Source organism: Polypterus senegalus, chromosome 1 (assembly GCF_016835505.1).
Source record: "Polypterus senegalus isolate Bchr_013 chromosome 1, ASM1683550v1, whole genome shotgun sequence".
In the NCBI taxonomy this organism is placed as follows: domain Eukaryota; kingdom Metazoa; phylum Chordata; class Cladistia; order Polypteriformes; family Polypteridae; genus Polypterus; species Polypterus senegalus.
Window position 1 is genome coordinate 97,773,191 of NC_053154.1, and position 20,972 is coordinate 97,794,162.

Genomic DNA, 20,972 nt, shown 5'->3' on the forward strand with positions numbered 1-20,972 from the left:
ACATATATATATATATATATACATACACATACACACACACACACACACAAACAGTAACAGCATATTTAGATAGAGATAAATTTACATAATCACACACCAACAGCAGACACATACCCATCCTTTCATTTTCTTGCTTGTCCAGTTCAGAGCAGCCAATGTCTGACATGGCAACACACTGGCCATGACCAATGACAGTTCATGCTACACACGCACACACTCACATATAACTGGGAAATTATTACAGCTAAGAGATTATCGTAATGCACACCTGTAAATGTTTTTAGCATCACTAGGAAATTTGTAACACAGCACTCTAAAAACACACACTGAAAACTCCACACTCTACCCATGGATAACTCACAAAGGGAGAGTTAAACCTTTATTTTCATTGGTTTAGTTTTCAGTTGCCTATAGGATTTCTTTTTTTTTTTCATCAAATATTTTAATTTAATATTGCAAACAACGTCACAACATACAAAATGAATTATATTTTGCAGAACATATGTCAATGAATAATCTTTTATATCTCATTTTTTAAACTTTGTGGGAATAAAAAAATAAACAGCAAAGCTTTGACAACAGCACCTTGACATTTGAATTGAATTCCAATGCTATCTGTAGAAGTTTAAAGCAGTAAACAAGTATAATACTAACAGGAATAAAGATCACTTACTGTCTAAAATGTAAACGGAATGTTTTGGTCAGAATTGATTTCCTTTTTCAAAGTGGACAGTTTCTCACTTCACAATCGAAGCAGCATGCAATATTTTTTCATTCATTTTACTTTCTGTGTTTTCTATTTAATTATTTTTTCAGATTCTTGGCAACGTAAACAAACCACAATGTCTTGAGGAATGTAATACAGAATTATTTGAAATTGTGCGCAGATGACTTTATTTTTTTTTTCTTTTATTTGTCTTGGTCATGGATATGTTCAATAAATAGACCGTATTACCACTTTACTGTATAAACTTCTTTTTTTTTTCTTTTTTTTTTTAAACTTTACATGCAGTCCATAAAATTATCATTTAACGGAATAATTTACCCTGTTATGTATATATACAAATAGATAATTTCTCTTTTTTTCTCTCAATAAAATCTATACAACGTTAAATTCACTATCTCCCTCTCTTAATGGTTAATGTACATACACAGGAAGTGTCTATTCTTATAAAGCGCCAGCCAATTTTTTTTTTGCTATCCATAGTGAGAGCTCGTACATATGACTGGGTCGTCCGACACTGGGAATTGTAATGCCTCTTGTCGATTCCTCTGCAGCCTTCCTTGGTGTAGCCCATTGGGTTACATTTGGTCTCATAAAAGTATTGCTTCAATTGGCCGTTTGGTACAGGGACCTTTTCCAGGACGGTTACCGTCTGCCCTGACATGTCCACTGCCGTCTTTTTGTCAACAGCTGTCACCCATTCACTAATACTGTCACATACGCTGAGCTCGCCTCGGCGGGCCGGGTCTGAGTGGCGGCGCACCCTCATGGACATGTTTGCTGAGTCCAGGTAGTTTCTATACTCCTCCAGGAGAAAGAGCAGAGGGGGTTCCAAAGGCACTTGGCTACTGATCATTACGCGTGATGTGTACATGTCCGCATCCTTGGGATCAGCCCCCTTTGTGGCAGGCTGAGGCTCATTTCCCCCATCAAGCAGCTCCTCAATGACCTGCTCAAAAGTGTCCGCTAGTGACGGCAATCCACGTTGGGGTACACCCATGCTCTCCAAAGTCCCATGGGTCCGTGCTCCAAGGTAGCCCGGTCCGGCGTGACCTCGGATGACGCCGGCATCTTTCATGGGAGCAGCTTTCATGCAACTAAAGTATGAAATAACCATAGTAATGAACAAGATGGTCATCACTCTTCTCACCTGGTGGAACTGCAATGGAAAAGAAGGAGAAAAAAAACAGATGTATTAGATGTGTGAGGAGAGGTGAAAAGCATCCATCATTGCCACATGTTAACCAATTTGACTTTCAGACATCATCAGTGGTTAGACCACTGACGTCATTGGGAGATCCACAGGAAGCTCAGAGAAGAGGCTCTCGAGATGTCATTAAGAGCCTTGATAATGTTTCTCCTCCCTCTTTTTCCCACGTTCCTCCGCTTTACACATTCCTGGTGGACTGTGACAGGACCCTACAGAAATTAATCCGTTAGAATTATGGGATACAAGTTGGACTTTTCTTTCTTTTTATATTTTGCCGGAGGATAAAATGAGTTGCAAGCATTCTTTCACTGAGATAAAATAAAAAAGAAAACTCTGTCATTTTAGTAAGATAAGTAATAAGCTGTTAAAAATCTTAAATTAGCCGTCTCTCTTGCTGCCTTCTAGTTTGACAACCCTAGCAGGTGTTGAGCCTTTTTTAGAAAGAAAAGGAAAAAAAAAACAGTGCAAATTACCCCCCTGGAGGGCAGTCTTGTGTGCCGTCTCCCCCTGGAGATGCACACTCAGAGAACCTTGGACATCCATCTGTATTCTCCTTTTACATCCTCACCTCCCTGATTTCTTTTGTTTAAAATATGTCTAATATTTATCTCAAGCCTTAATTTGTACCCAGGGGAGAGAACATTGGCTCAAGCCGTCTACACACTCACGTCTCATATCTGCATTCTTTTTTCTGACCTTCACAAAGTCTCTTTCTTTCAAATACCTGTCAGGGTTGCCAGATTCTAAGTAGCCGTTAAACCCAAGCTATACCTGTAATTATGGTGGATAGTGATGAAGTGCTGGTTCTTAAGACACCGAAGGCTCTCACTTCTGAGGTACTTGAAGTAGCAGATTTGGGTGTCAGCTCAGGTAACTTATCCCATAAACAGGGGCATGCTGTACTATAATTAAAGTGGGAGGCAATTGTTCCATGGTTCACCAGTCAGAAAGCAAAAAAAAGACACTTTCTGCCCTTTTATATGGGGAATCTTGAGGTTCATTTCATTATAAACTGAGAATATATTTTCTTCTGTGATTACAGAATCACAGAGCTATTGTGAGAGAATCTCAATCAACATTAGAATCATAATAATAATTAGTAATTATAATAATAAGTGGTCCTTACTGCACTTCATCAAGACAGCTGTAAGAAAACCAATTTGTCAGAACTGGGCAGTGTCGCCACATTTAATCACATCCTGTTCTTTTACAAGGTGTTGTTTTGGCAACAGATGAGAAAAGTAACTGAAGCAACAGAACAGGTACAATTCCTAAGGGCCTGTTGCCATTCCTAAATTAATAATTCATATGTATTTAGAATGATTCAGAAAATTAGGTTTTTGAAAAAAGTAGTAAAATATAATTAGACTTCCCCGTCCCCTTCACACACACACAAACACATTCACTTGTAACCTTGGTTCTTCAAGACTAATTGATATGTGCTGCCCTATATTTTTAAACACTGTGAAGACAGCCCTAGAGGCAGGCATGCTCTCTCCGGAGTCCTGACTACGATCATGTCCTACGTATAATAAACACTCGACTCCTGTTTCATCAGCTGCCAAGAGCATCTCCAAGAATACTAGCAAAAAAAAAAAAAAGTAATCCATGCAAGAGACTAAGTTGTTTTACCCAAGGCAGTAAAAAAATAAACATAATGGCTGATTCTTTTCATGTGACAGACAGAACAAGAAACCCCTGATTATACTTCCCTTTTCACTTGATTCTGCCGGCAGGGATACCAGCATCTCAGAGTAGATGTCATGTGTTGATTGATTTATTTATTTATTTATTTATATTAATTGACTGTAGCCATCTCTGAGACACTCTGTAATAAGGTTGGCCCAACACATTCTGGTGCTTGTGGCAGAAAGACGACCCTACAGGTCCAGCAACATCACTTGTAGGCTCTCAAACCCTGTCCACTGGCTAATTGCTGTTTTTTTTTTTTTAAATTGAAGGTTTACTTGTATTGTAATAATAATATTAATAATACATTTATGTAGCACCTTTCCCATGCTCAAGTACACCTTGAACTCCTGATGTCTTCTTGTTTCATCTCTTTCTCTGCAAAGTTTACTTTTCTCATACATTTAGATAATGTGTGTGTGCTTAGGCCATGACGGTATTGCTCTTATTTTCTTCTACATTTTAATTATCAATAAAACCGGCACAGTAAAACGAGCTTGCCTTGCCATATGTGTTCTCTTTTAATGTTAGCACAGGTTACATCTACAGACAAGGACAGGTCTACAATGAGACTAGTGAAGCTTAAGCTTCAGGGCCCTTAATCCTGAAGAGGCCGCAGAAGTGACTTTAGTTCATGTTGTTTAAAAATATTAGGAGTCTACTGTATGAAAAGGGGGTTTTAAAACCCCTACATGTAGTGGTTAAATTAAAAAAAATTGTGGTGATCTGTCATAGAAAAACTTCATTGAAGAAGATAACTGGTTACCCAGAAATCACTGCTGCTTGAGAAGGGTCCCCCAGAGCAGTTCAAGCTTCAGGGCCCCAAAAGTGTAGGTCAGACAAAACACACATTTTCTACTCAGCCACTGCCAAACTGCCCTGGTGTGAATGGAACTGTGCTTCTGTACGCTTGGGTACTGGGCTTGACTCCCGTTCCCCACAATTCAGACCTGGACTACTTATGAAACTGGATACATAATGGAAATAGAAGAAGAGAACTAAAATACTTTTGCGTGCCAGATGCTGGCACATATAAAATATCTAAAAACTTTTGATTCTGTACACTTCAAGGAAAATTAATCATTATAATCATCTTGCTGTTCATAAACTGACCAACAAGTTAAATTACTTGTAAGAAAACCCAGTGATTCTCAAAGTCCTATATTTCGGTATGTCAGTTACTAGTTTAAAAACCTAAGCTATAAATGGTGTGGGCAAATGGGGGCAAGCAGGAACAACACCCTAAAACAGTAGCCAGAACAAGCCATCCAAGCTAAGCATGTTCAGGTTTGGCCAGTACTTGGATGGGAGACCATCCAGAAAAAACATGAATTGGTGTTGGCAAGGCCAGCAGAGGGTTCTTATCCTGTGGTCTCAATGTGGATCCCAATGCCCCAGTGCAGTGATGGGGACACTGTGGTAAAAATGGTGCTGTCCTTTGGATGAGACATAAAACTGATGTCCTGACTCTCTGTGGTCATAAAAGAGCATCCTTCATAAAGAGTAGGGTTAATCCTGATGTCCTGGCTAAGCGTCCCATCTCAGCCGTGTCATTCTGGCCCCCTAATCATCCCCAGTCTCTAATTGGATAACTATCTCTCGCCCCTTCACCACCTAACAGCTAATGCATGCTGAGTACACTAGTGCAAAAATAGCTGCAATCACATCATCCAATGGTGGCTGAAGTGGCTCCCCACTACGCACTTTGAGTAGTGAGAAAAGTGCTATATAATTGTAAAGAATTACTGTTATTACTATTAAAACAGCATGGCTTGGACTGTGAACCACAAAGTGCCAGTTCAATCTCAGATCTCTTACTGCTGTATGTAATTCATTTATCCTGCCAGTTCTTATAGCTGCACACATAAATAAGCAATGGTGTCACTGAGACTTGTAAACTGCCTGACATAAAAGAAGGAGATGACATTAATGAATTATGGGAGTGTGTTGAGGGTGCATTGCTAATGGGGTATTAAGGTTGTACTTGTCATTGAACCAGTCTCTTTCTTCCTCTCATTCTTAGAGAGAGGATGCTAGGAATAGACACTGCCACTGGTACTGGAGGGGTGCGATGACAGCTTTTACCACAAGAAGGCAGCATTGCATCCAGTACCTTGAGACCATGTAGGCCGACTAGGTATACTTTAGTTGGCTTGTTGCCATATGTGGCAAAGACAAAATATGTTTTTTTGTTAAGCAAGCAAATAAAAAAGATAAACAACAACACTTTATAAATATAATACTTTAAAATAGCTTCACCATCATACGTTTCACAACAAAAATACAAAATGATTGCCTCAATACAGTAGTTATTAAAATGTAAATTATTCAGAAGTCCTTCAGTATTGTCTTTGATGTTACTCCCTGGCAACCACCAGAAGTCGAAACACAAGCACTTAATGTTCTATCTCAGGTCTTGGACTCATCTAACCATGAAGTCCAAAAGCAGCAAGCCAAAAAATAGTCATGTTTTTCATGAGTATCCTAGAGAAAGTTTGCAATCCAATGTCCAAAGTCATGTCAGCTATGTAGCAAACAGGGCACACAGTATACCAGGTTAGCAATACACCTTATGTAACAACAGTCATTGGCAACAAATTGGCTGTCAGTGCATTCACTAATACTATCCTGTCTTATTTCAAAATTCTCTTTCATGAGAAGCACACTATTTGGATGAGTGAGCTGGTTTACTATAATGTTGCAGTATGGCTGGATAAGGAATTTCCTACCGTGGCCAGTAGGCACATGCATTTTTGGATAATTTCTTGGGTTACTCTTTTTTGTGCATGTAGATATTATCCCATATTCTACAAACCAATACATCATTGTATATATTCTTCTGTGTCATGTGTATCATGTTTTGAGATTCATGAAGCTTTTATCTGTTGTAACTTGATTTTATGATGAGCCGCCTGAAGGCACCAGCATTTTCCATGCCTTCGAGTGTTACAACTGTACAAGGTAAACAAATCCTAAAATGGATAAGGATACCTCAACACCAAGTTTGGAATTGAACTCAGAAGCTGTCAAAAAGGAAACAATACATTGTTACAATATTGTAAGAGTAACACTAGATTTGAGGATAAAAGAGTATTTTAATCAATATTAAGAAATGATTTACAGCTGCAAAACAGAAATTTGATGTGCAGACAGAAGCGACCTGGCTAATACAGTGGCAAGTTCATTGAGGGCAGAAAATCTGAGTGAAGTAGTAAGCAACGTCCCTGTATTTGTCACCCACCACAACCAATACATCAAATTATTATTGGGGAAAGCCATGCACATTTGAATCTAACAATGCCTGCATAGGAAGTATTATGCTTCTGTTTATGGCATGGCATGTCATATGGACTGCCACTTCATCTACAATAACCAAAGGTGCTGACAAGGCATCGAGGATCTGCCTATTTAGGGAAAGTCACTTTAGGACAACGTTTGGAAAATGTTCTACAACATGAAACAGAGACAAATTCCTTCAGCATATAGAAAATCAATTAATTAATTTATTCTGTTACAAAGGGAACTCTCCATGGGATCCCTGTGCATGATAAGTTATATTCATATACACACTCACATTCATACTGGATCAGGTTGAAATTGCAAATCTACCAGATGTGCACTTCTTTGGGTTGTGGAAGGAAACTGACTTTGAAAGGACCCACACAAACACTGAAAAAAAGTACAAACTCCATGCAGAGAGCAAATGGACAGAGACTTAAACCCATGAACCTGTGAGGCATCAGTTCTAACCACTGCCACACTTTGTCTTTTTGCTCAGTGCAAACTTTGACCCGTTGGATTTCTTTAGGTGTTAGTGCATAGGAAAGGTGCTATATACATCAAATGTATTATTATTATTATTATTAATGAAGCCAGAATGGACATGGAACTAGTACAAATGGACTTTCGTAGTAGTAAGTAGTAACAAGATACATGCAACAGATCTTGAACTACAACACTGAAGTACTTCTAAGAAATTTGCAAAGTATGCCTGTAGCATAACTTCTGCACTCCACTAGGTATTTACTGTAAAATGTTAGTCATGGGACCATCTGTCTAATGCTGCATCCTGGGCCTCCGCAAGAGCATAAGTCCTGTGTTACTTGCTCTAATATTTCTAATTCCATGGCAGTAAGATGTATGGTATGGAGTGATCCAAACATTGATAGCAATCCATAATTGAAACACTGCAGGCCCACTGTTATCCCAAATCAATTCAGGAATGGCATCAGAATGTTTTTCACATCAGATAAAACTACAAAGAAAAGCAAAATTCTCATACATTAAACATTTATAGAAGAACAACACAAGGAAAGGAAGTAGCCTATTAGGCTCCTTGAATGAAAGAAATGTAAATAATCTACACTACATTTTTTGTAAATGTGTTCACTATAAAAGAGGCTACGAAAAATGAAGGTAAAATTGATGGATAAACTGTACCAAGGCAAATTCTTGTTTAATTCCCCTTGATCGCAAAGACATTTGGTGTGCCAGTTTCCACCAGCATGACAAAATAATGAGACTTTCAAAGCCATTCTTGCTGCGGCGCTTCCACAACTCAGAACACCCTTAATTACCGAGCACAACACCCACACCTAAGCCCTGCAGCACTGCAAATGACTGACAAGTTTTAAAGAGGAATTAAAATCAGTTACCACTTCCAAAATGACCCCAGGTAAAGCATGGCTCACTGGAAAGTAAAAGTCTCAAGAAAAATTTCAAAAAAAAAAAAAATCAGCTGCACTTAAAATAAAAGGCGACATGATCCTCACTGACCAACAATAATCAGATTAAGACTAAGCTCTTGTTTACAAAGAAAAAAATGTAAATAGTTTTTGGAAAAGGCTTATCTGTCTTTGCTCTACAAGCAATCTTGACATACTTGTATTTTATATTAGGATTAATGTATTGTATATCCTGGTCTACTGATGCCAAGAGTTTCATCGTGAGGTTTTCCCTGCTAAGCACAGGACTGTACATTAAGTATTGAATTCCAAGCTTTCTGGCTGTGCAATACTATAACATTTTCTATAAAAAGGTCCTACAAATCTCTGCTTCCTGTTGTCTATCAACACAGGGGGCCAGAAGTTGTCCCACCATGTTTCAGCCTGCTTCAGGCTATTTTTACTGGATGTTCTGGAATTTTGTTCTAAAGTTAAAACCCACCCCAAAGCTAATCTCATACACACCACCCCCCACCTACTCTGCCAACACTTGTCATTTTCTATACATTAAAATGCAGAAGTAATGGCAACTTAGCTTTCACTTTTCTTGCGTTCCTTTATTTAGTATCAGCCATCCATTTCCGAAACTCGTTTATGTTCATGGGGGATCATTGGACAACCAACATTTACCTAAAGGTGTGATGAAATACCACAAACCAAACTGACAGATATGTTGGTGTGAATGTTGTAATAAATGCAATATCTACTGTATATAATATTCTCAAACTTGCTTAATCCAATTTCGGATCATGGGGAGATGAAGTCTATCCTTAGAGCATCAAATGTACGGGAGGAAGTAACTGTGCATGTGGCACCAGTCCATTACAGGGCTTACTCATGTGTAGACCCAATTTAGAATCATCATTCAACCTGCCATGCATGTCTATTGGATGAAAACTGGGCTACCCAGAGGAAGACCATCTTAGTTACATGAAGAACATGCAAACTTCACAAAGATAGCAACAAATAATGTGATTCAAATCCAGGATGTTTGGTCTATACAACAGAAATGTTAACCAATGTGCCATCTAAATAAACTTTTAACAAAAAAGGAATATTTTCTACTTGAATTTAAAGTTGGATCTTGGGCTTACATGGGGTAGCCAACTGAACAGGAAAATGGAAAACTTTAGTGGTGAAGATATACTTAGAATTGTCACCCAAGACACTAGGAAATAACATACTGTGTCATCTTCAAACTGTTTGTAAACCTAATATTCTGCTCACTGACACTGAAAATGTATTTCACTGTGTAAACACCAACACTAATAAATCAGGCAGTAATTCCTGCAGGACCAGATTAAAAATGGAGATCCTGGAAAACTAGCAAATCTCTCCCACGACACCATGGGAAACCCCTGTTACTATCAAAGTGTCTTCCCTTGATCTCAACTGGACTGTCCAGGTCTTCCGAAAATATATGACCAGAAGAAGAACAATACAAACAGACCTGTGGTGGGAAAAGCCCTGTAGCATTGTTCAATAGATCCACAAGGCCACATCAAGATGTCTAACTGCTTTTTGTGAGCACTTCCTCCACCTACTGTTTATCAACAGCCTTCCTTTGCCTGTTTTCTATGTACATGACATAATATGCCCATCTAACATACATAAAGTTCCTGCTACTCCCCACACTTTCATTTAATAAGAATCTATCAAAGACTACACCTTGTTCCTTAGACTTCCCAAATGTATCAAAAATTTCACTCATTTCGGAATGCTGTAGCTGGATTAAAGTAAATCCCAATTTACCAATTTAATGCAAATATGATAAAAGATGTGTTGCATCACTCATTGTAAGGTTTCACGCATTCCCTCAGAACAAAACTCCTCTAATCCTTTTCTTGGCCGCTCCCACTAACTGAAAACATACTACCTGCTCCCCTGTTGAAGTTTAAAATGCACACACAGAGTTCAGCAATGTATAGTAATGCTGTTTACTTGAAAATAAACTTACAAGTCATCTTTTGACAAAGCTACTACAAGGATTACTGTTCCAAAAAGCACTGTTGAGAAGGAAGCAAACAAGGCAAGACTAATAACTTGTGTAAACAGTGCGGCATTTAAATGTGACTACTTGTACAACAAACTCTTTGAGATCTAGTCACCCACACCCAAATTTGATCTTCCATATTTTAAGGAACTTTACAACAACTGCAACAGGTTCATTGATAATAATTGTTCTGTATTTTTCAGCTATAGTTAGTACATTTGAATCTTTAATATGCTGATGAATATATTTTTAAAAAGTCGTATCTTAGTGAACATTCATATCGATAAGCTGTCAATATGCATTTGGATCATCTCTTAAAATTCTAAATCTGCTTTTTCCATTATGTGGAATCTACTCCTGTTTATTCTAAGGCAGGCACCAAAGCTAGAGGAGTTGTTAGTCCATTAGATGTCGCTGTTAAGACATTTTATTTTTTTTAGAACATATATTGAAATATCAGTTTAAATTGTTTAAAGAAATATGCAAAAACATTTTCTCAAACTGAAATACCTTTTAGCTGCAAAACACAACAAGTTTTATTTCACAGAAATGCAACTGTTCGCTAGTCCATGCTAACGACTGGTGTAAACAAGATTTTCAGCTCTAATATGCATTCCATTACTTAATTGACTTGTTTCCAAATGTTCCCACAGTTGCCTAGGAATATTAGACTGTACCATATGTTGTTTGCCTCACATGAGGTGCATTTTATTTATTTCTTCCTGTGTAGATTCTGTACTCTTAGATGAAGTTATGTCTGGCAGATTTCTTTAACTTTATATTTTGCCCATGTGTTTTTTATTATTAAACGTCTTATAATAAGACTAATCTTGCCAAATTTTATTTGTTCCATGAGATGTTCTCTGTTGAATGAGGCTGTCTTTAAAAGTGGTTTTCTTGTACTCCAAGTGCTATGGATGATGCTAAAACATGGGAAATGCCTTGCTGCGCTTTGCCCTTTGCCAGTTGGACATTGTTAACAATACTTGATGTCAATTATAATAAAAATCACGGGTTGTCAATGGGTGTTCAATTTTACTTACATCCAGTATCATGGTACTTATGATGTACTAAGGTTTGTATTAACTCTAAATATTACTTTTACAGCATATTTTTCTGAGTCAATCGAGAGTCGCATCAAAATTTATTTATTAATTTCTACTTGATTACTTTGATTTTCAACACAAACCATATACCATTTACCATATACATAACACCTATGAAATCTGCAGTCAAATACAAATTCAAAAGCACTTCATTCATGAGGGTACCGAAAATAATTTATAAATTATGATACACACTGTAGTTCCCCTGGATACTTTCCCTGTTTCAGATTATCTGTGTGTGTAATCAAGTCTATCAATTTTAATATTCTGTTTTCAATGTGGGGTGGCACAATGGGCCAGTGCCTTGCAACAAGGAGACCTGGATTCAAGGGGAGTGTGCATGTTCTCCATGTGTCCACATGGGTTTCTTCCAGGTTCTCTGGTTTCCTCCCACAGACCAAAGACATGCAGGTTAGATGGAATGGCAGTATTAAGTTGGCTCCAATGTGTGTGTGTGTGTTCACCATGTGATCAATGACCACCCTGTCCAGGTGCTGTTGCTGCTTTGTGCCTGATGATTGCCAAGATAGGCTCCAGCTGACCCATGGATAAGTGCGTTATGAAGATGGACAGATGTTTTCAGAGTGGGACTGCAAGGTGGTGCAGAGTTAGCATTAATATCTCAAAGATCCTAAGTTCATAGTCCATGCCCATCCATTACCTGTAGGCAGTTGAAATGATTTTCATTTGTCTGCAATGGTTTTCTCTGATTTGCTTCATACATTCCAAAGAGGTGTAGATTATGCAATCTGGAAATTCTAAATTGCCATGTAAGTGTGTGCAAGAGTGGACCCTGCACTTCACTCTGTCCACAGATTGTTCCTGCTTTGCACCTCATGCTCAAGAGACATGCTTCAGCTCCTACTGACCCTGTACTGAATTCACAGGGCTTGAGAATAACATTTGTGGTAAATTTTTGAGGCACCCTTTCCTAGTATTGTTTTATTTAATAAGTGTATCTCAGTTTGCCATTTTTGAGAGGAATTTAAAAGTTTAACAAATTTATTTTTTGAACCCGATTTTTCCAATATAGGTTTTCCATGAGCTGGACTATTTTCCAGCAGTATCATTCTCAAGGTAGGAAGGTCAATGCATGAACTGCTCAAGCACACACCCACCATGGCCAATTTGTTATCACCCTTTTACCTAACAAGTATGAGTTTGGGTTGTGCAAGGAAGCTAGAGAATGGGAGGAAATGCAAATGCCATGTAGACAATGACCGGGACTGAAATCAAATCAGAATGACAGGAGCTGGGAAACAGCTGGATTAACCACCGCACCACCAATACTTTTAAAATTCCCAACTATTAATTGCCTAGTATTTTGCACATCCATAATAACCGTACAATAACCTGTGGTGCTTGGAACATACACATTTTAAATTTAGTAAACCAGCATAATTTCTATTGTGGTTAAAATTTGACCTATATATGTTTTCTTTAATTATTGGCATATCAGGTAGGCAAAGTACATAAATAGCACCATAGCTGACTTTCTATACCCAGGGTTGGCTTACTGACCTTCTAGCAAAATAAAATGTCTGGGGATTTTCTGGATAAACACATTCTGTAACTGGACAAAAAAAATCTCTCTTCATGTATGTACTTCAGTTCATTCGACCATCTATCTATTAACTAGATTATCCGTTTCAGGATTATAGTGATGGCAAAAGCTGGGACCCAGCCCATAAACTCAAACCCAGTTCAGGCTGGCATCAAGGGATTCATGTAAACTCTAAACATCAGTTTCAACCTCCGACCAGAAGACAAGTGATGGAGGCAGGACAAGATGTCCGAAATGGAGAATAAAAAGAAACCAAAGGAGTCTGGAAAAAAGAAACATGAACTTCCAGATGTAGTGTTAATCAGCGTCCGACAGCAGGTTAAGAGCAGAGTAGTGAGTTCCCCTCCCCCTCAGTTTCCTCTACCATTTCCATATGGTTTTCTCTGTCTTACCAGAAGAATATCCGGGAATTAAAAAGCTGTCATTCAGGCAGTCAACGGTGACAAAGAAAGATTTTGAGCTGAGCCCCGGTGACAACCAAGAATACTTTCTATGTTAATAAAGACACAGAAAGACTTCTTAACTCACTGCAAGTTTATAACTTTTTTCCAATTCACGCATTTGCTTCATTACATTCATTTTATTTTTGGCTTTGCTGAGAACGACACTTTGTAAGTATATTTATCCTCAAAAAAAAAAAAAAAAATTAAAATACAGTACCGACCAGTCAACCAGCTCCGTTAAAAAGATGCGAAAATGGTTGTAAAGCATCAAACAGTTTGAATATTCCCACTGAGTCTGCTTGGGGCTTTCCATGGGTACCACAGTGTTCCTCCCTCTTCCCAAAAATAGGATGAGTAGGTTAGTTGGTGACTGTATTTTAGCCTGGTATGATCTGCAATTGACTGGCATCCGGTATGGTTCATGCCTTTTGCTTGACGCAGCCAGGAAAGGCTCTAGCTCCATTCGGCCCTATAGTTAGATTTAGAAGGTTCAAGAATGGTTGGGTGGATGTTCATTCCTTAATTATATGGCCATCACAAAAATTTGACCACTGTTTAAAAAAAACCAAAAAACTTATCTACCGTATGAGACGTATGACTACATATATATTTTTTACTTATATATTGTAAGAGACTAAGGTTGATTATTCATATAAACTGTAAATATATACATGTATTGTACTGATATGTTGTATTAGACTATAGTTGACTACTTTTATACACTATGCATGTATATCCATCCATCCATTATCCAACCCGCTATATCCTAACTACAGGGTCAGGGTCTTCTGGAGCCAATCCCAGCCAACACAGGGCGCAAGGCACGAAACAAACTCTGGGCAGGGTGCCAGCCTACCGCAGATGCATGTATATAAGGTACTTAAATATTGCATAAGAATAAGATTGATTACTTATATATACTGTACTTATATATACTCTACCTATGTTTTGTATCATAGTAAGGTTGACTACTTATATATACTGTACTTATATATTGTATTAGACTATGGTTGACAACTCATACATACTTAACGTACATATACTGTACCCGTGTATTGTATCAGAATATGGTTGACAACTTATATATACTGTACCTATGTATTGTATCACACTAAGGTTGACTACTTATATATACTGTATTTTTTTTTCAGAGCTACCATGGAGCACTAAATAACTTTAAACATGAATTCTCTCATGTGTACTTCAGTTCATTCAACCATCTATCTATTATCTAGATTATCTATTTCAGGACTATAGTGATGGCAAAAGCTAGGACCCAGCCCATAAAGTAAAGTCCATCAAACACAGTGCACTGCCATGATATACAGAATTTTTACTTTACTCAGTATCTCTAAATCAGTATGCATAATTCATCCTTAATCTGAACCATACTGAGGCGGTCTCAGTTATGAACTCTAGAAAATGACTTGGAGTCTTGGTGACTGCACAATGCTCCCCAACAAACACAACTTTTCACTTCCACCCTTAGAAGGGAAGAGAGTCAGCCAGTGATCTTCTATATCATATTGGGGTCTGCACACCCCTCAAGATCTGTGTTATCAGAGGGTCTTCCTTTAACTTGAACTAAAATGTAATTCTGTCTCACTCTGTTATATTGATTTGCTACTCACTAACAACAGTTTCCTTTACATCATTAGAACTTTCTATCCTTTCAGCACTCATCTGTCACTAGGTGGTGCAGAAACCCCACAGAAAATATGCACCTGCCGCAACAAATCTGCATGATGGTCCCCATGTTTTATTTACTGTAAATACTACCACCAAAGTTAAGAGAACAAAATATTTAGGCATGAATCCAGGAGCTTCCTTACCTAACTCCCAGATTCATTGGGAAATATGCAAATTTTGGCCAAATATAATCGACGCATGTTACATTTGTCATTAGTAAGGATGAAACCCCCTTTGTTTACTAAAGAATCTGAAAATTACTTACAGTATTTTTTATTTAGCCAAATGAGGCAAAGAGAATGCAGCAAATTTCGCATGACTATTTTTATCTCTGCCTCTGACGCAGGCAAATGTCAGTTCGTAAGTAATGGAAGGGTCATCAGTATTAATCTTAGTCAAATGCTATAATTATGAGGCTTTAAAACACTAAAAGTAGTGTTGCAGTTCCAGAAGATGTCTTTCAGAACAACTGAATCAATAGAATTTGGAATTCACCATATGCTTGAATGTTGTGCTGCATGCTGTAAAGCTTCATTATTGCTCTGTGCCTTTCAGTCAATTTCCACAAATGCAAAAGTCAGATGTGAAGATGCAGAAGGAAAATCTTACTACTTAAGTTGTTCCCTCTTTTGACACATTTTTGTCATTTTCTCCACACGATTTCTTTCAGACTGCAACAAAATGAAATCTACTGAACAGCCACATGTTTCATTAAAATTGATAACTAAAGAGTAAATTTATCTAAATCCAATTCCCTCTAATACAATAGAAGCCAACTACTAATGCAAAAAGATGAGAAGCCAAATACCTGTTTTTATTTATATGTCAAATCAGCGCAAACCTTTTAAAATGGAAAAATCAAACCAGTAAAGGTTGAGACCTCTGTTAATAATACATAAATTTTTAATAAATGAACACATAAACACGTACTATTATGTTTTTTTTTTTTGTAGTATGCACAACATAAATAAGCGTATTCATTAAACACGGTTACTGAAAGCAGCACAAGTACATTTCATGTTATGCAAACGAATGTTAAATAATCCTAAAGTTGAATCTAAAGATATCAGCGATCCTGGAGATTAAAAATACTGCTGATAATGAGCCTACACTTTCACTGTTTGTCTTACTCGATGCGCTGTTATTTAATTCTTTGTGGTTTATTAGGTTTCCACTTAATGCTCATGGTGATGATTCCATAAAGCACTTTTTAATAGCCGACGGCAATAAATCCCCACATTGATTGAGAGAGATAATGACACCTCACCGGTTTTTAACACGGGGGTTGCAGTACACAAATCGAGCCTGTAGATGCCGCCATCTACTCACACTTCATTGCCCATTAGCTTGTCGGCGCACTAAAACCACGACTACTCCAGTGCCTGCCGTATTCATAGAATTAGAATCCCTTTTAAGCGTCCAATTAAACGCTCCTCTTATATTAGACAATTAAGCCACACTCAATTCCCTTTCCGCTCTCTTTCCACGTGCAGTCCCAGCTCTCCGCTGACGTGGGTCCTGCCGTCTTCGCACCCTTGAGAGTCAAAGAGGCCCATTGACTAATGATCTGCACACGTCAGAGCGTTGGTAAACATGTTATTGTCACCTGTCACCAAATGTGGGCACAAAACCGGCGTGTCTATATGTTGAACTGTTGGTCAACTTTTTTGAGGTGCAAAGTTCAATTGAAAGGATGCCTTACGGAAGCCATCACTGTACTCCCCCCTCCCCCTGCAGACGCAGTTTACTCAAGGAATGATGACGGGCCATCGGACATATCAAAAGCATTGAAATCGTACAGATCTGTATATGAAGAGTGGGTGTACAAACGACATGTCGTGGTTCGCGTAGATAAAAAATACCGCGTCAGCATTTGACCTGCAGACCTAAAAATACATCATCGTATGACTATGCAATATCCATCCATCCATCCATCCATTTTCCAATCCGTTGAATCCGAACTAAGTAGACAAATTACTGAAGTACTCAAAGAACCACACCCGCAAAAAGAAACAAACTATAGCAAATATACTACCAGCTTGAATTAGTATTGTAAATTGGTTTCCTCGTAAAATTCTCCTTTTACAACTGTTAACTGTTTCGTGTCCTCATAGTTGCAGTCTTCAGCCGGTTTCATTCATTCATTCATACGGTACCTCGTTATTATGGATGCCGCATGTGGTTACACAGAGTCGGATACTGCTGAGCCAGGCTGAACGTATTAGAAGGTTATCTTTGAAAGTAACTCATTGAGCGATGAGGGGGGATGTTTGACATAATCCGCAGGAATATAAATCCATCCTTACGTCGCGATCTCAAATAGCTAAGTGTTCAAGCTATCATCTTTTTCGAGTAAAACCGCTTTTATCCAACTGAACGTGACAATTTAACAATAGGAGTTCGTAAAGGAAACCACTATAGCGACTAATGCGCATTGGGATAAATTAAACGTTAACGCTATATAAAGCATATGTAGCATATGCAGCGTAAGGTGCAGGTCGACTGAGTCTCCGCGTGACTAGTCAGAGAACAGATAATTGCTACTAATCGAAATGCTGGATTGTTTCCTAACACAAACGAAGGACACGCCTTCAAGCTTTGCTGTTCATAAAACTAAAAGGGAGAAATATGCAAGACAGGTGAGGGCTCCAAAAAAATCGACCACATACTAGATGGTGAATAAAAACAATGCACGCATGCAAAATGATTATTTTGTATTCCTCTTTTCTATTCTTACTTGTACAGTATGTTGGGACCATGTTGCATGGTGATTCTGCATTTTAAATAAAGTTGGTTGACTGACTGATTGAATTCTAAAACCTGCTTAAACCTGTCATTTTAAGACGCTATAAATTCAACTTTGCTTAAACTGTACAACGTCTTGTCAATTCGGCAAATGCATGTTTGTCGGTAAAGATACTGTATTAAAGAATCGATGCTTTGCACGATCGTGTGATTACAATGTATTTTGTGATGACGTGCCTATTGTATAAAACTGATCCTGTCGCCGTGTGGAATGAAATTCTCTACGGCGAAGGGCACAGAAATACAATATTCTGTAAAATCACGCATGACCTGCATCATGAAATTGTATCTTTCCTTGAGCACCCTGTAAAATGTAATATTTTAATCAAATGAATTAACTTAAACCGGCAACCGCCCTGCTCGTCTCTGCTTTGCGCCCCATGCTGCGAGGTTGGCTCCGTTTCCCCGCAACCCTTAAATTAGATCGAGCGGGTTCAGTAAGCGGATGGATAGATGGACAAATTCAATTCATATCCCTGTTGCTATGAGCGAAAGATCTTTATTAAAATATAAACGACCTTACAGTGTGTAAATCACTCAACTTATCACATTCTATCTATGATTTAATCAGTTATTAAATCTGCATTTTGCGTTAGTGATCAGCTATAAAAGTAAACCAGGTTGCTATGGCAATAGTAGACTACCAATTCACAGATGGCTTATTATATTCGCAGTATAGCACGGGATGCAAATAGTTTTGGGAGATGAATTTTCCACACGCCTGCTGATCTGCAAGCCTCATACAACCGCATAAGAAAACAGGAGTAGTGTTAAAAATAACCCTTAAGGATTACGATGTGAAGGCTAGGGGTCTGTTATTGATTATTCCGCTATATCTAATCTGGGATGAAACGTGTAGTATAATAATATAGCTGTTAAAATAAAAAGAAGCAGGTACTGTTCACTTAGAGACAATTAACATTACCAAACCTTATTTTAAAAAGCGAGTCGCTACGGTGCACCGAAATGCCAGAGAAGCAGGTAACTAATGCACGCTTTAAATAGAATATGTGCGTTTATGCTTTATTTTGGGATTTGTTAAAATTGCAACGCGGTATCATTTTAGCTCCATTGCGGGAACCTACAGATTCAAGCGTTGATAAAAAAAAAAAAAAATCTGTCGTTTCAAAGCACACAATCCTAGCCCAAGTTTTTTTTTTTATCTACCAAGCGCTATTTCGGAATACTCTGGATTGAAAACGATCCATGGAAGATTCTGACGAAAAACGGGGGGGAAAAAAGTATATTACAGACCAAGCCCAGAGAATGGGTTACTCATCCAATGAAATGACTGTGTTAAACCACACACCCAATCCTGGATCAGCGCGAGTGCACATAACCCGAGACTCGACTAAATCCACATCCAGAGCAGGCATTTTGCACACATTTCATTCATACCACTATGCAAACAAAGTCACGTCAATGAGACATTCATTCTAATTATACACAGGTAAACAATCTGGGAATATAAACAAGAGACATCTTTCTCCGACCATTTTTCCTGAAAGAGATTAAGATCAGAGGATTCTCCCCTCCAGCTGTGTCCTGAAATTAATTGAACTGCGTTACACCTCTATCCCACGTCCTGAAGCGATTAATTATTTAATGGAGCCCATTAAAGCAGAAGTGCAATGGCTCGGGGGGAGGAGGAGTTGAGCTAGACCAGAGTCCACGTACAGTACTGGTAAAAACGCACGTACCTGTATGAAATGTAATCTCACCGGATTGAAAAACAGGTGCATCCATGATAATAATTAATCTACAGAGCCAGACTGCAGAAGCGGAGGACCTTCGCAAACAGGGAATTAAAGAAATGTAGCGTTCATAAGACAAATATTAATACAAAAAAAAGTTAATCGCCTGAGTTTACTACGTGACTTTCCAGGGTTTGCAGCACTTTGTCGTATGTACACAATGACTCAGCGGGATGCGATGCTAAAATGCAAAGTTAAATGATTAAAACAGAGTGCGAATGAACATTTACGAAGCAGTGTTTCCTAACAACTCTAATGTATCTGTTTATATAGCCCTGCAGGCTTATCCAGTGAGTGCAGTTTAAAAACCTAAAGAATCTGAACGTGTTCCCGGCGCTTTTAAAAACAAAGTAGTTAATAACGTGTTTCTTTTTTATGATTAATTGCATACAATAACAGTTTGGAAACGGGTTAAACACATTTCACCAAAACTGTCCGCAATCGCATACCAAGCATTCCATTCGGCCAGTTTCATTTTTTCCGTTTTCCAGTGTGTTTACATAGTCATCTTTTTTTGGCCGTCACAGTTCTTCATTAGTACGCAAAGCAGCGATCAAGTAGTTCAATCTCGACTTGTCGCGAGGTCCTGCCACTCACAGCGTTCAAAGGTACGGTCAGAGAACACCAATTCCTCGAAGCTAGGAAGAATCCTAGAGAATTCTTTACATGCCCGCTAGAGGACGCCTTTGCCCGCGACACAGAAGCAGTTTGAATATGAATTATTTTTACTTTTTTTTCCTTGCAGATGGCGCTTTGCATTCCTTTAATATTCAGGTACTTTACATGACGGCTATCAATCTTCCGATTAGAACAGGGAAATTCACACGCACTGACATTCGAGGTGTTGTCCGTAGTGTCAGAATTCGAACTGCCAAAAAATGAAACTGAGCTCCAATTCAAAAAATATTGAAGGAAAAAGTTCACAACAAACCTTTAGCAGATTAAAAAAAAAAAAAAACATGCAAATTTCAGTTTGGAAGGATAGAAAAGTTCGTTCTACTACTTTATTTTTGCCGCAGTTCTCTCATAAAAGGCTACCATGCACACACAGTCTGATCCAGTACTTAATATGGCAGAATGCTGCCGTTAAATATGTTTCCTATCTTTTAAGAAGGACATTCATAAACAGTACATTCTAAAACGGGAGAATTAAAATGCTAATCAAAACCATTATCTAAGACATGTGAAGAGATAATAAATGAAAGATACACATTTGACATCTAATACATGCGATTCTTCCACTGGTAAAACTGAGCGTGTAATAAAACAGA

At 38.2% G+C, this 20,972-nt stretch overlaps 1 protein-coding gene across 4 annotated transcripts in view; it reads right to left on the reverse strand.

Moving 5' to 3' along the window:
- Window positions 1-343: 343 nt before the first annotated feature.
- bdnf (brain-derived neurotrophic factor) overlaps window positions 344-20,972 on the reverse strand; it is a 37,170-nt gene continuing 16,541 nt past the window's right edge. For all 4 annotated transcript variants that reach the window (XM_039753849.1, XM_039753824.1, XM_039753844.1 and 1 more), the window contains one exon: window positions 344-1,883. In XM_039753849.1, coding sequence (XP_039609783.1) covers window positions 1,119-1,862 — 744 coding nt within the window. In that variant the 5' untranslated portion in view covers window positions 1,863-1,883 and the 3' untranslated portion in view covers window positions 344-1,118. The remainder of the gene's footprint in view (window positions 1,884-20,972) is intronic.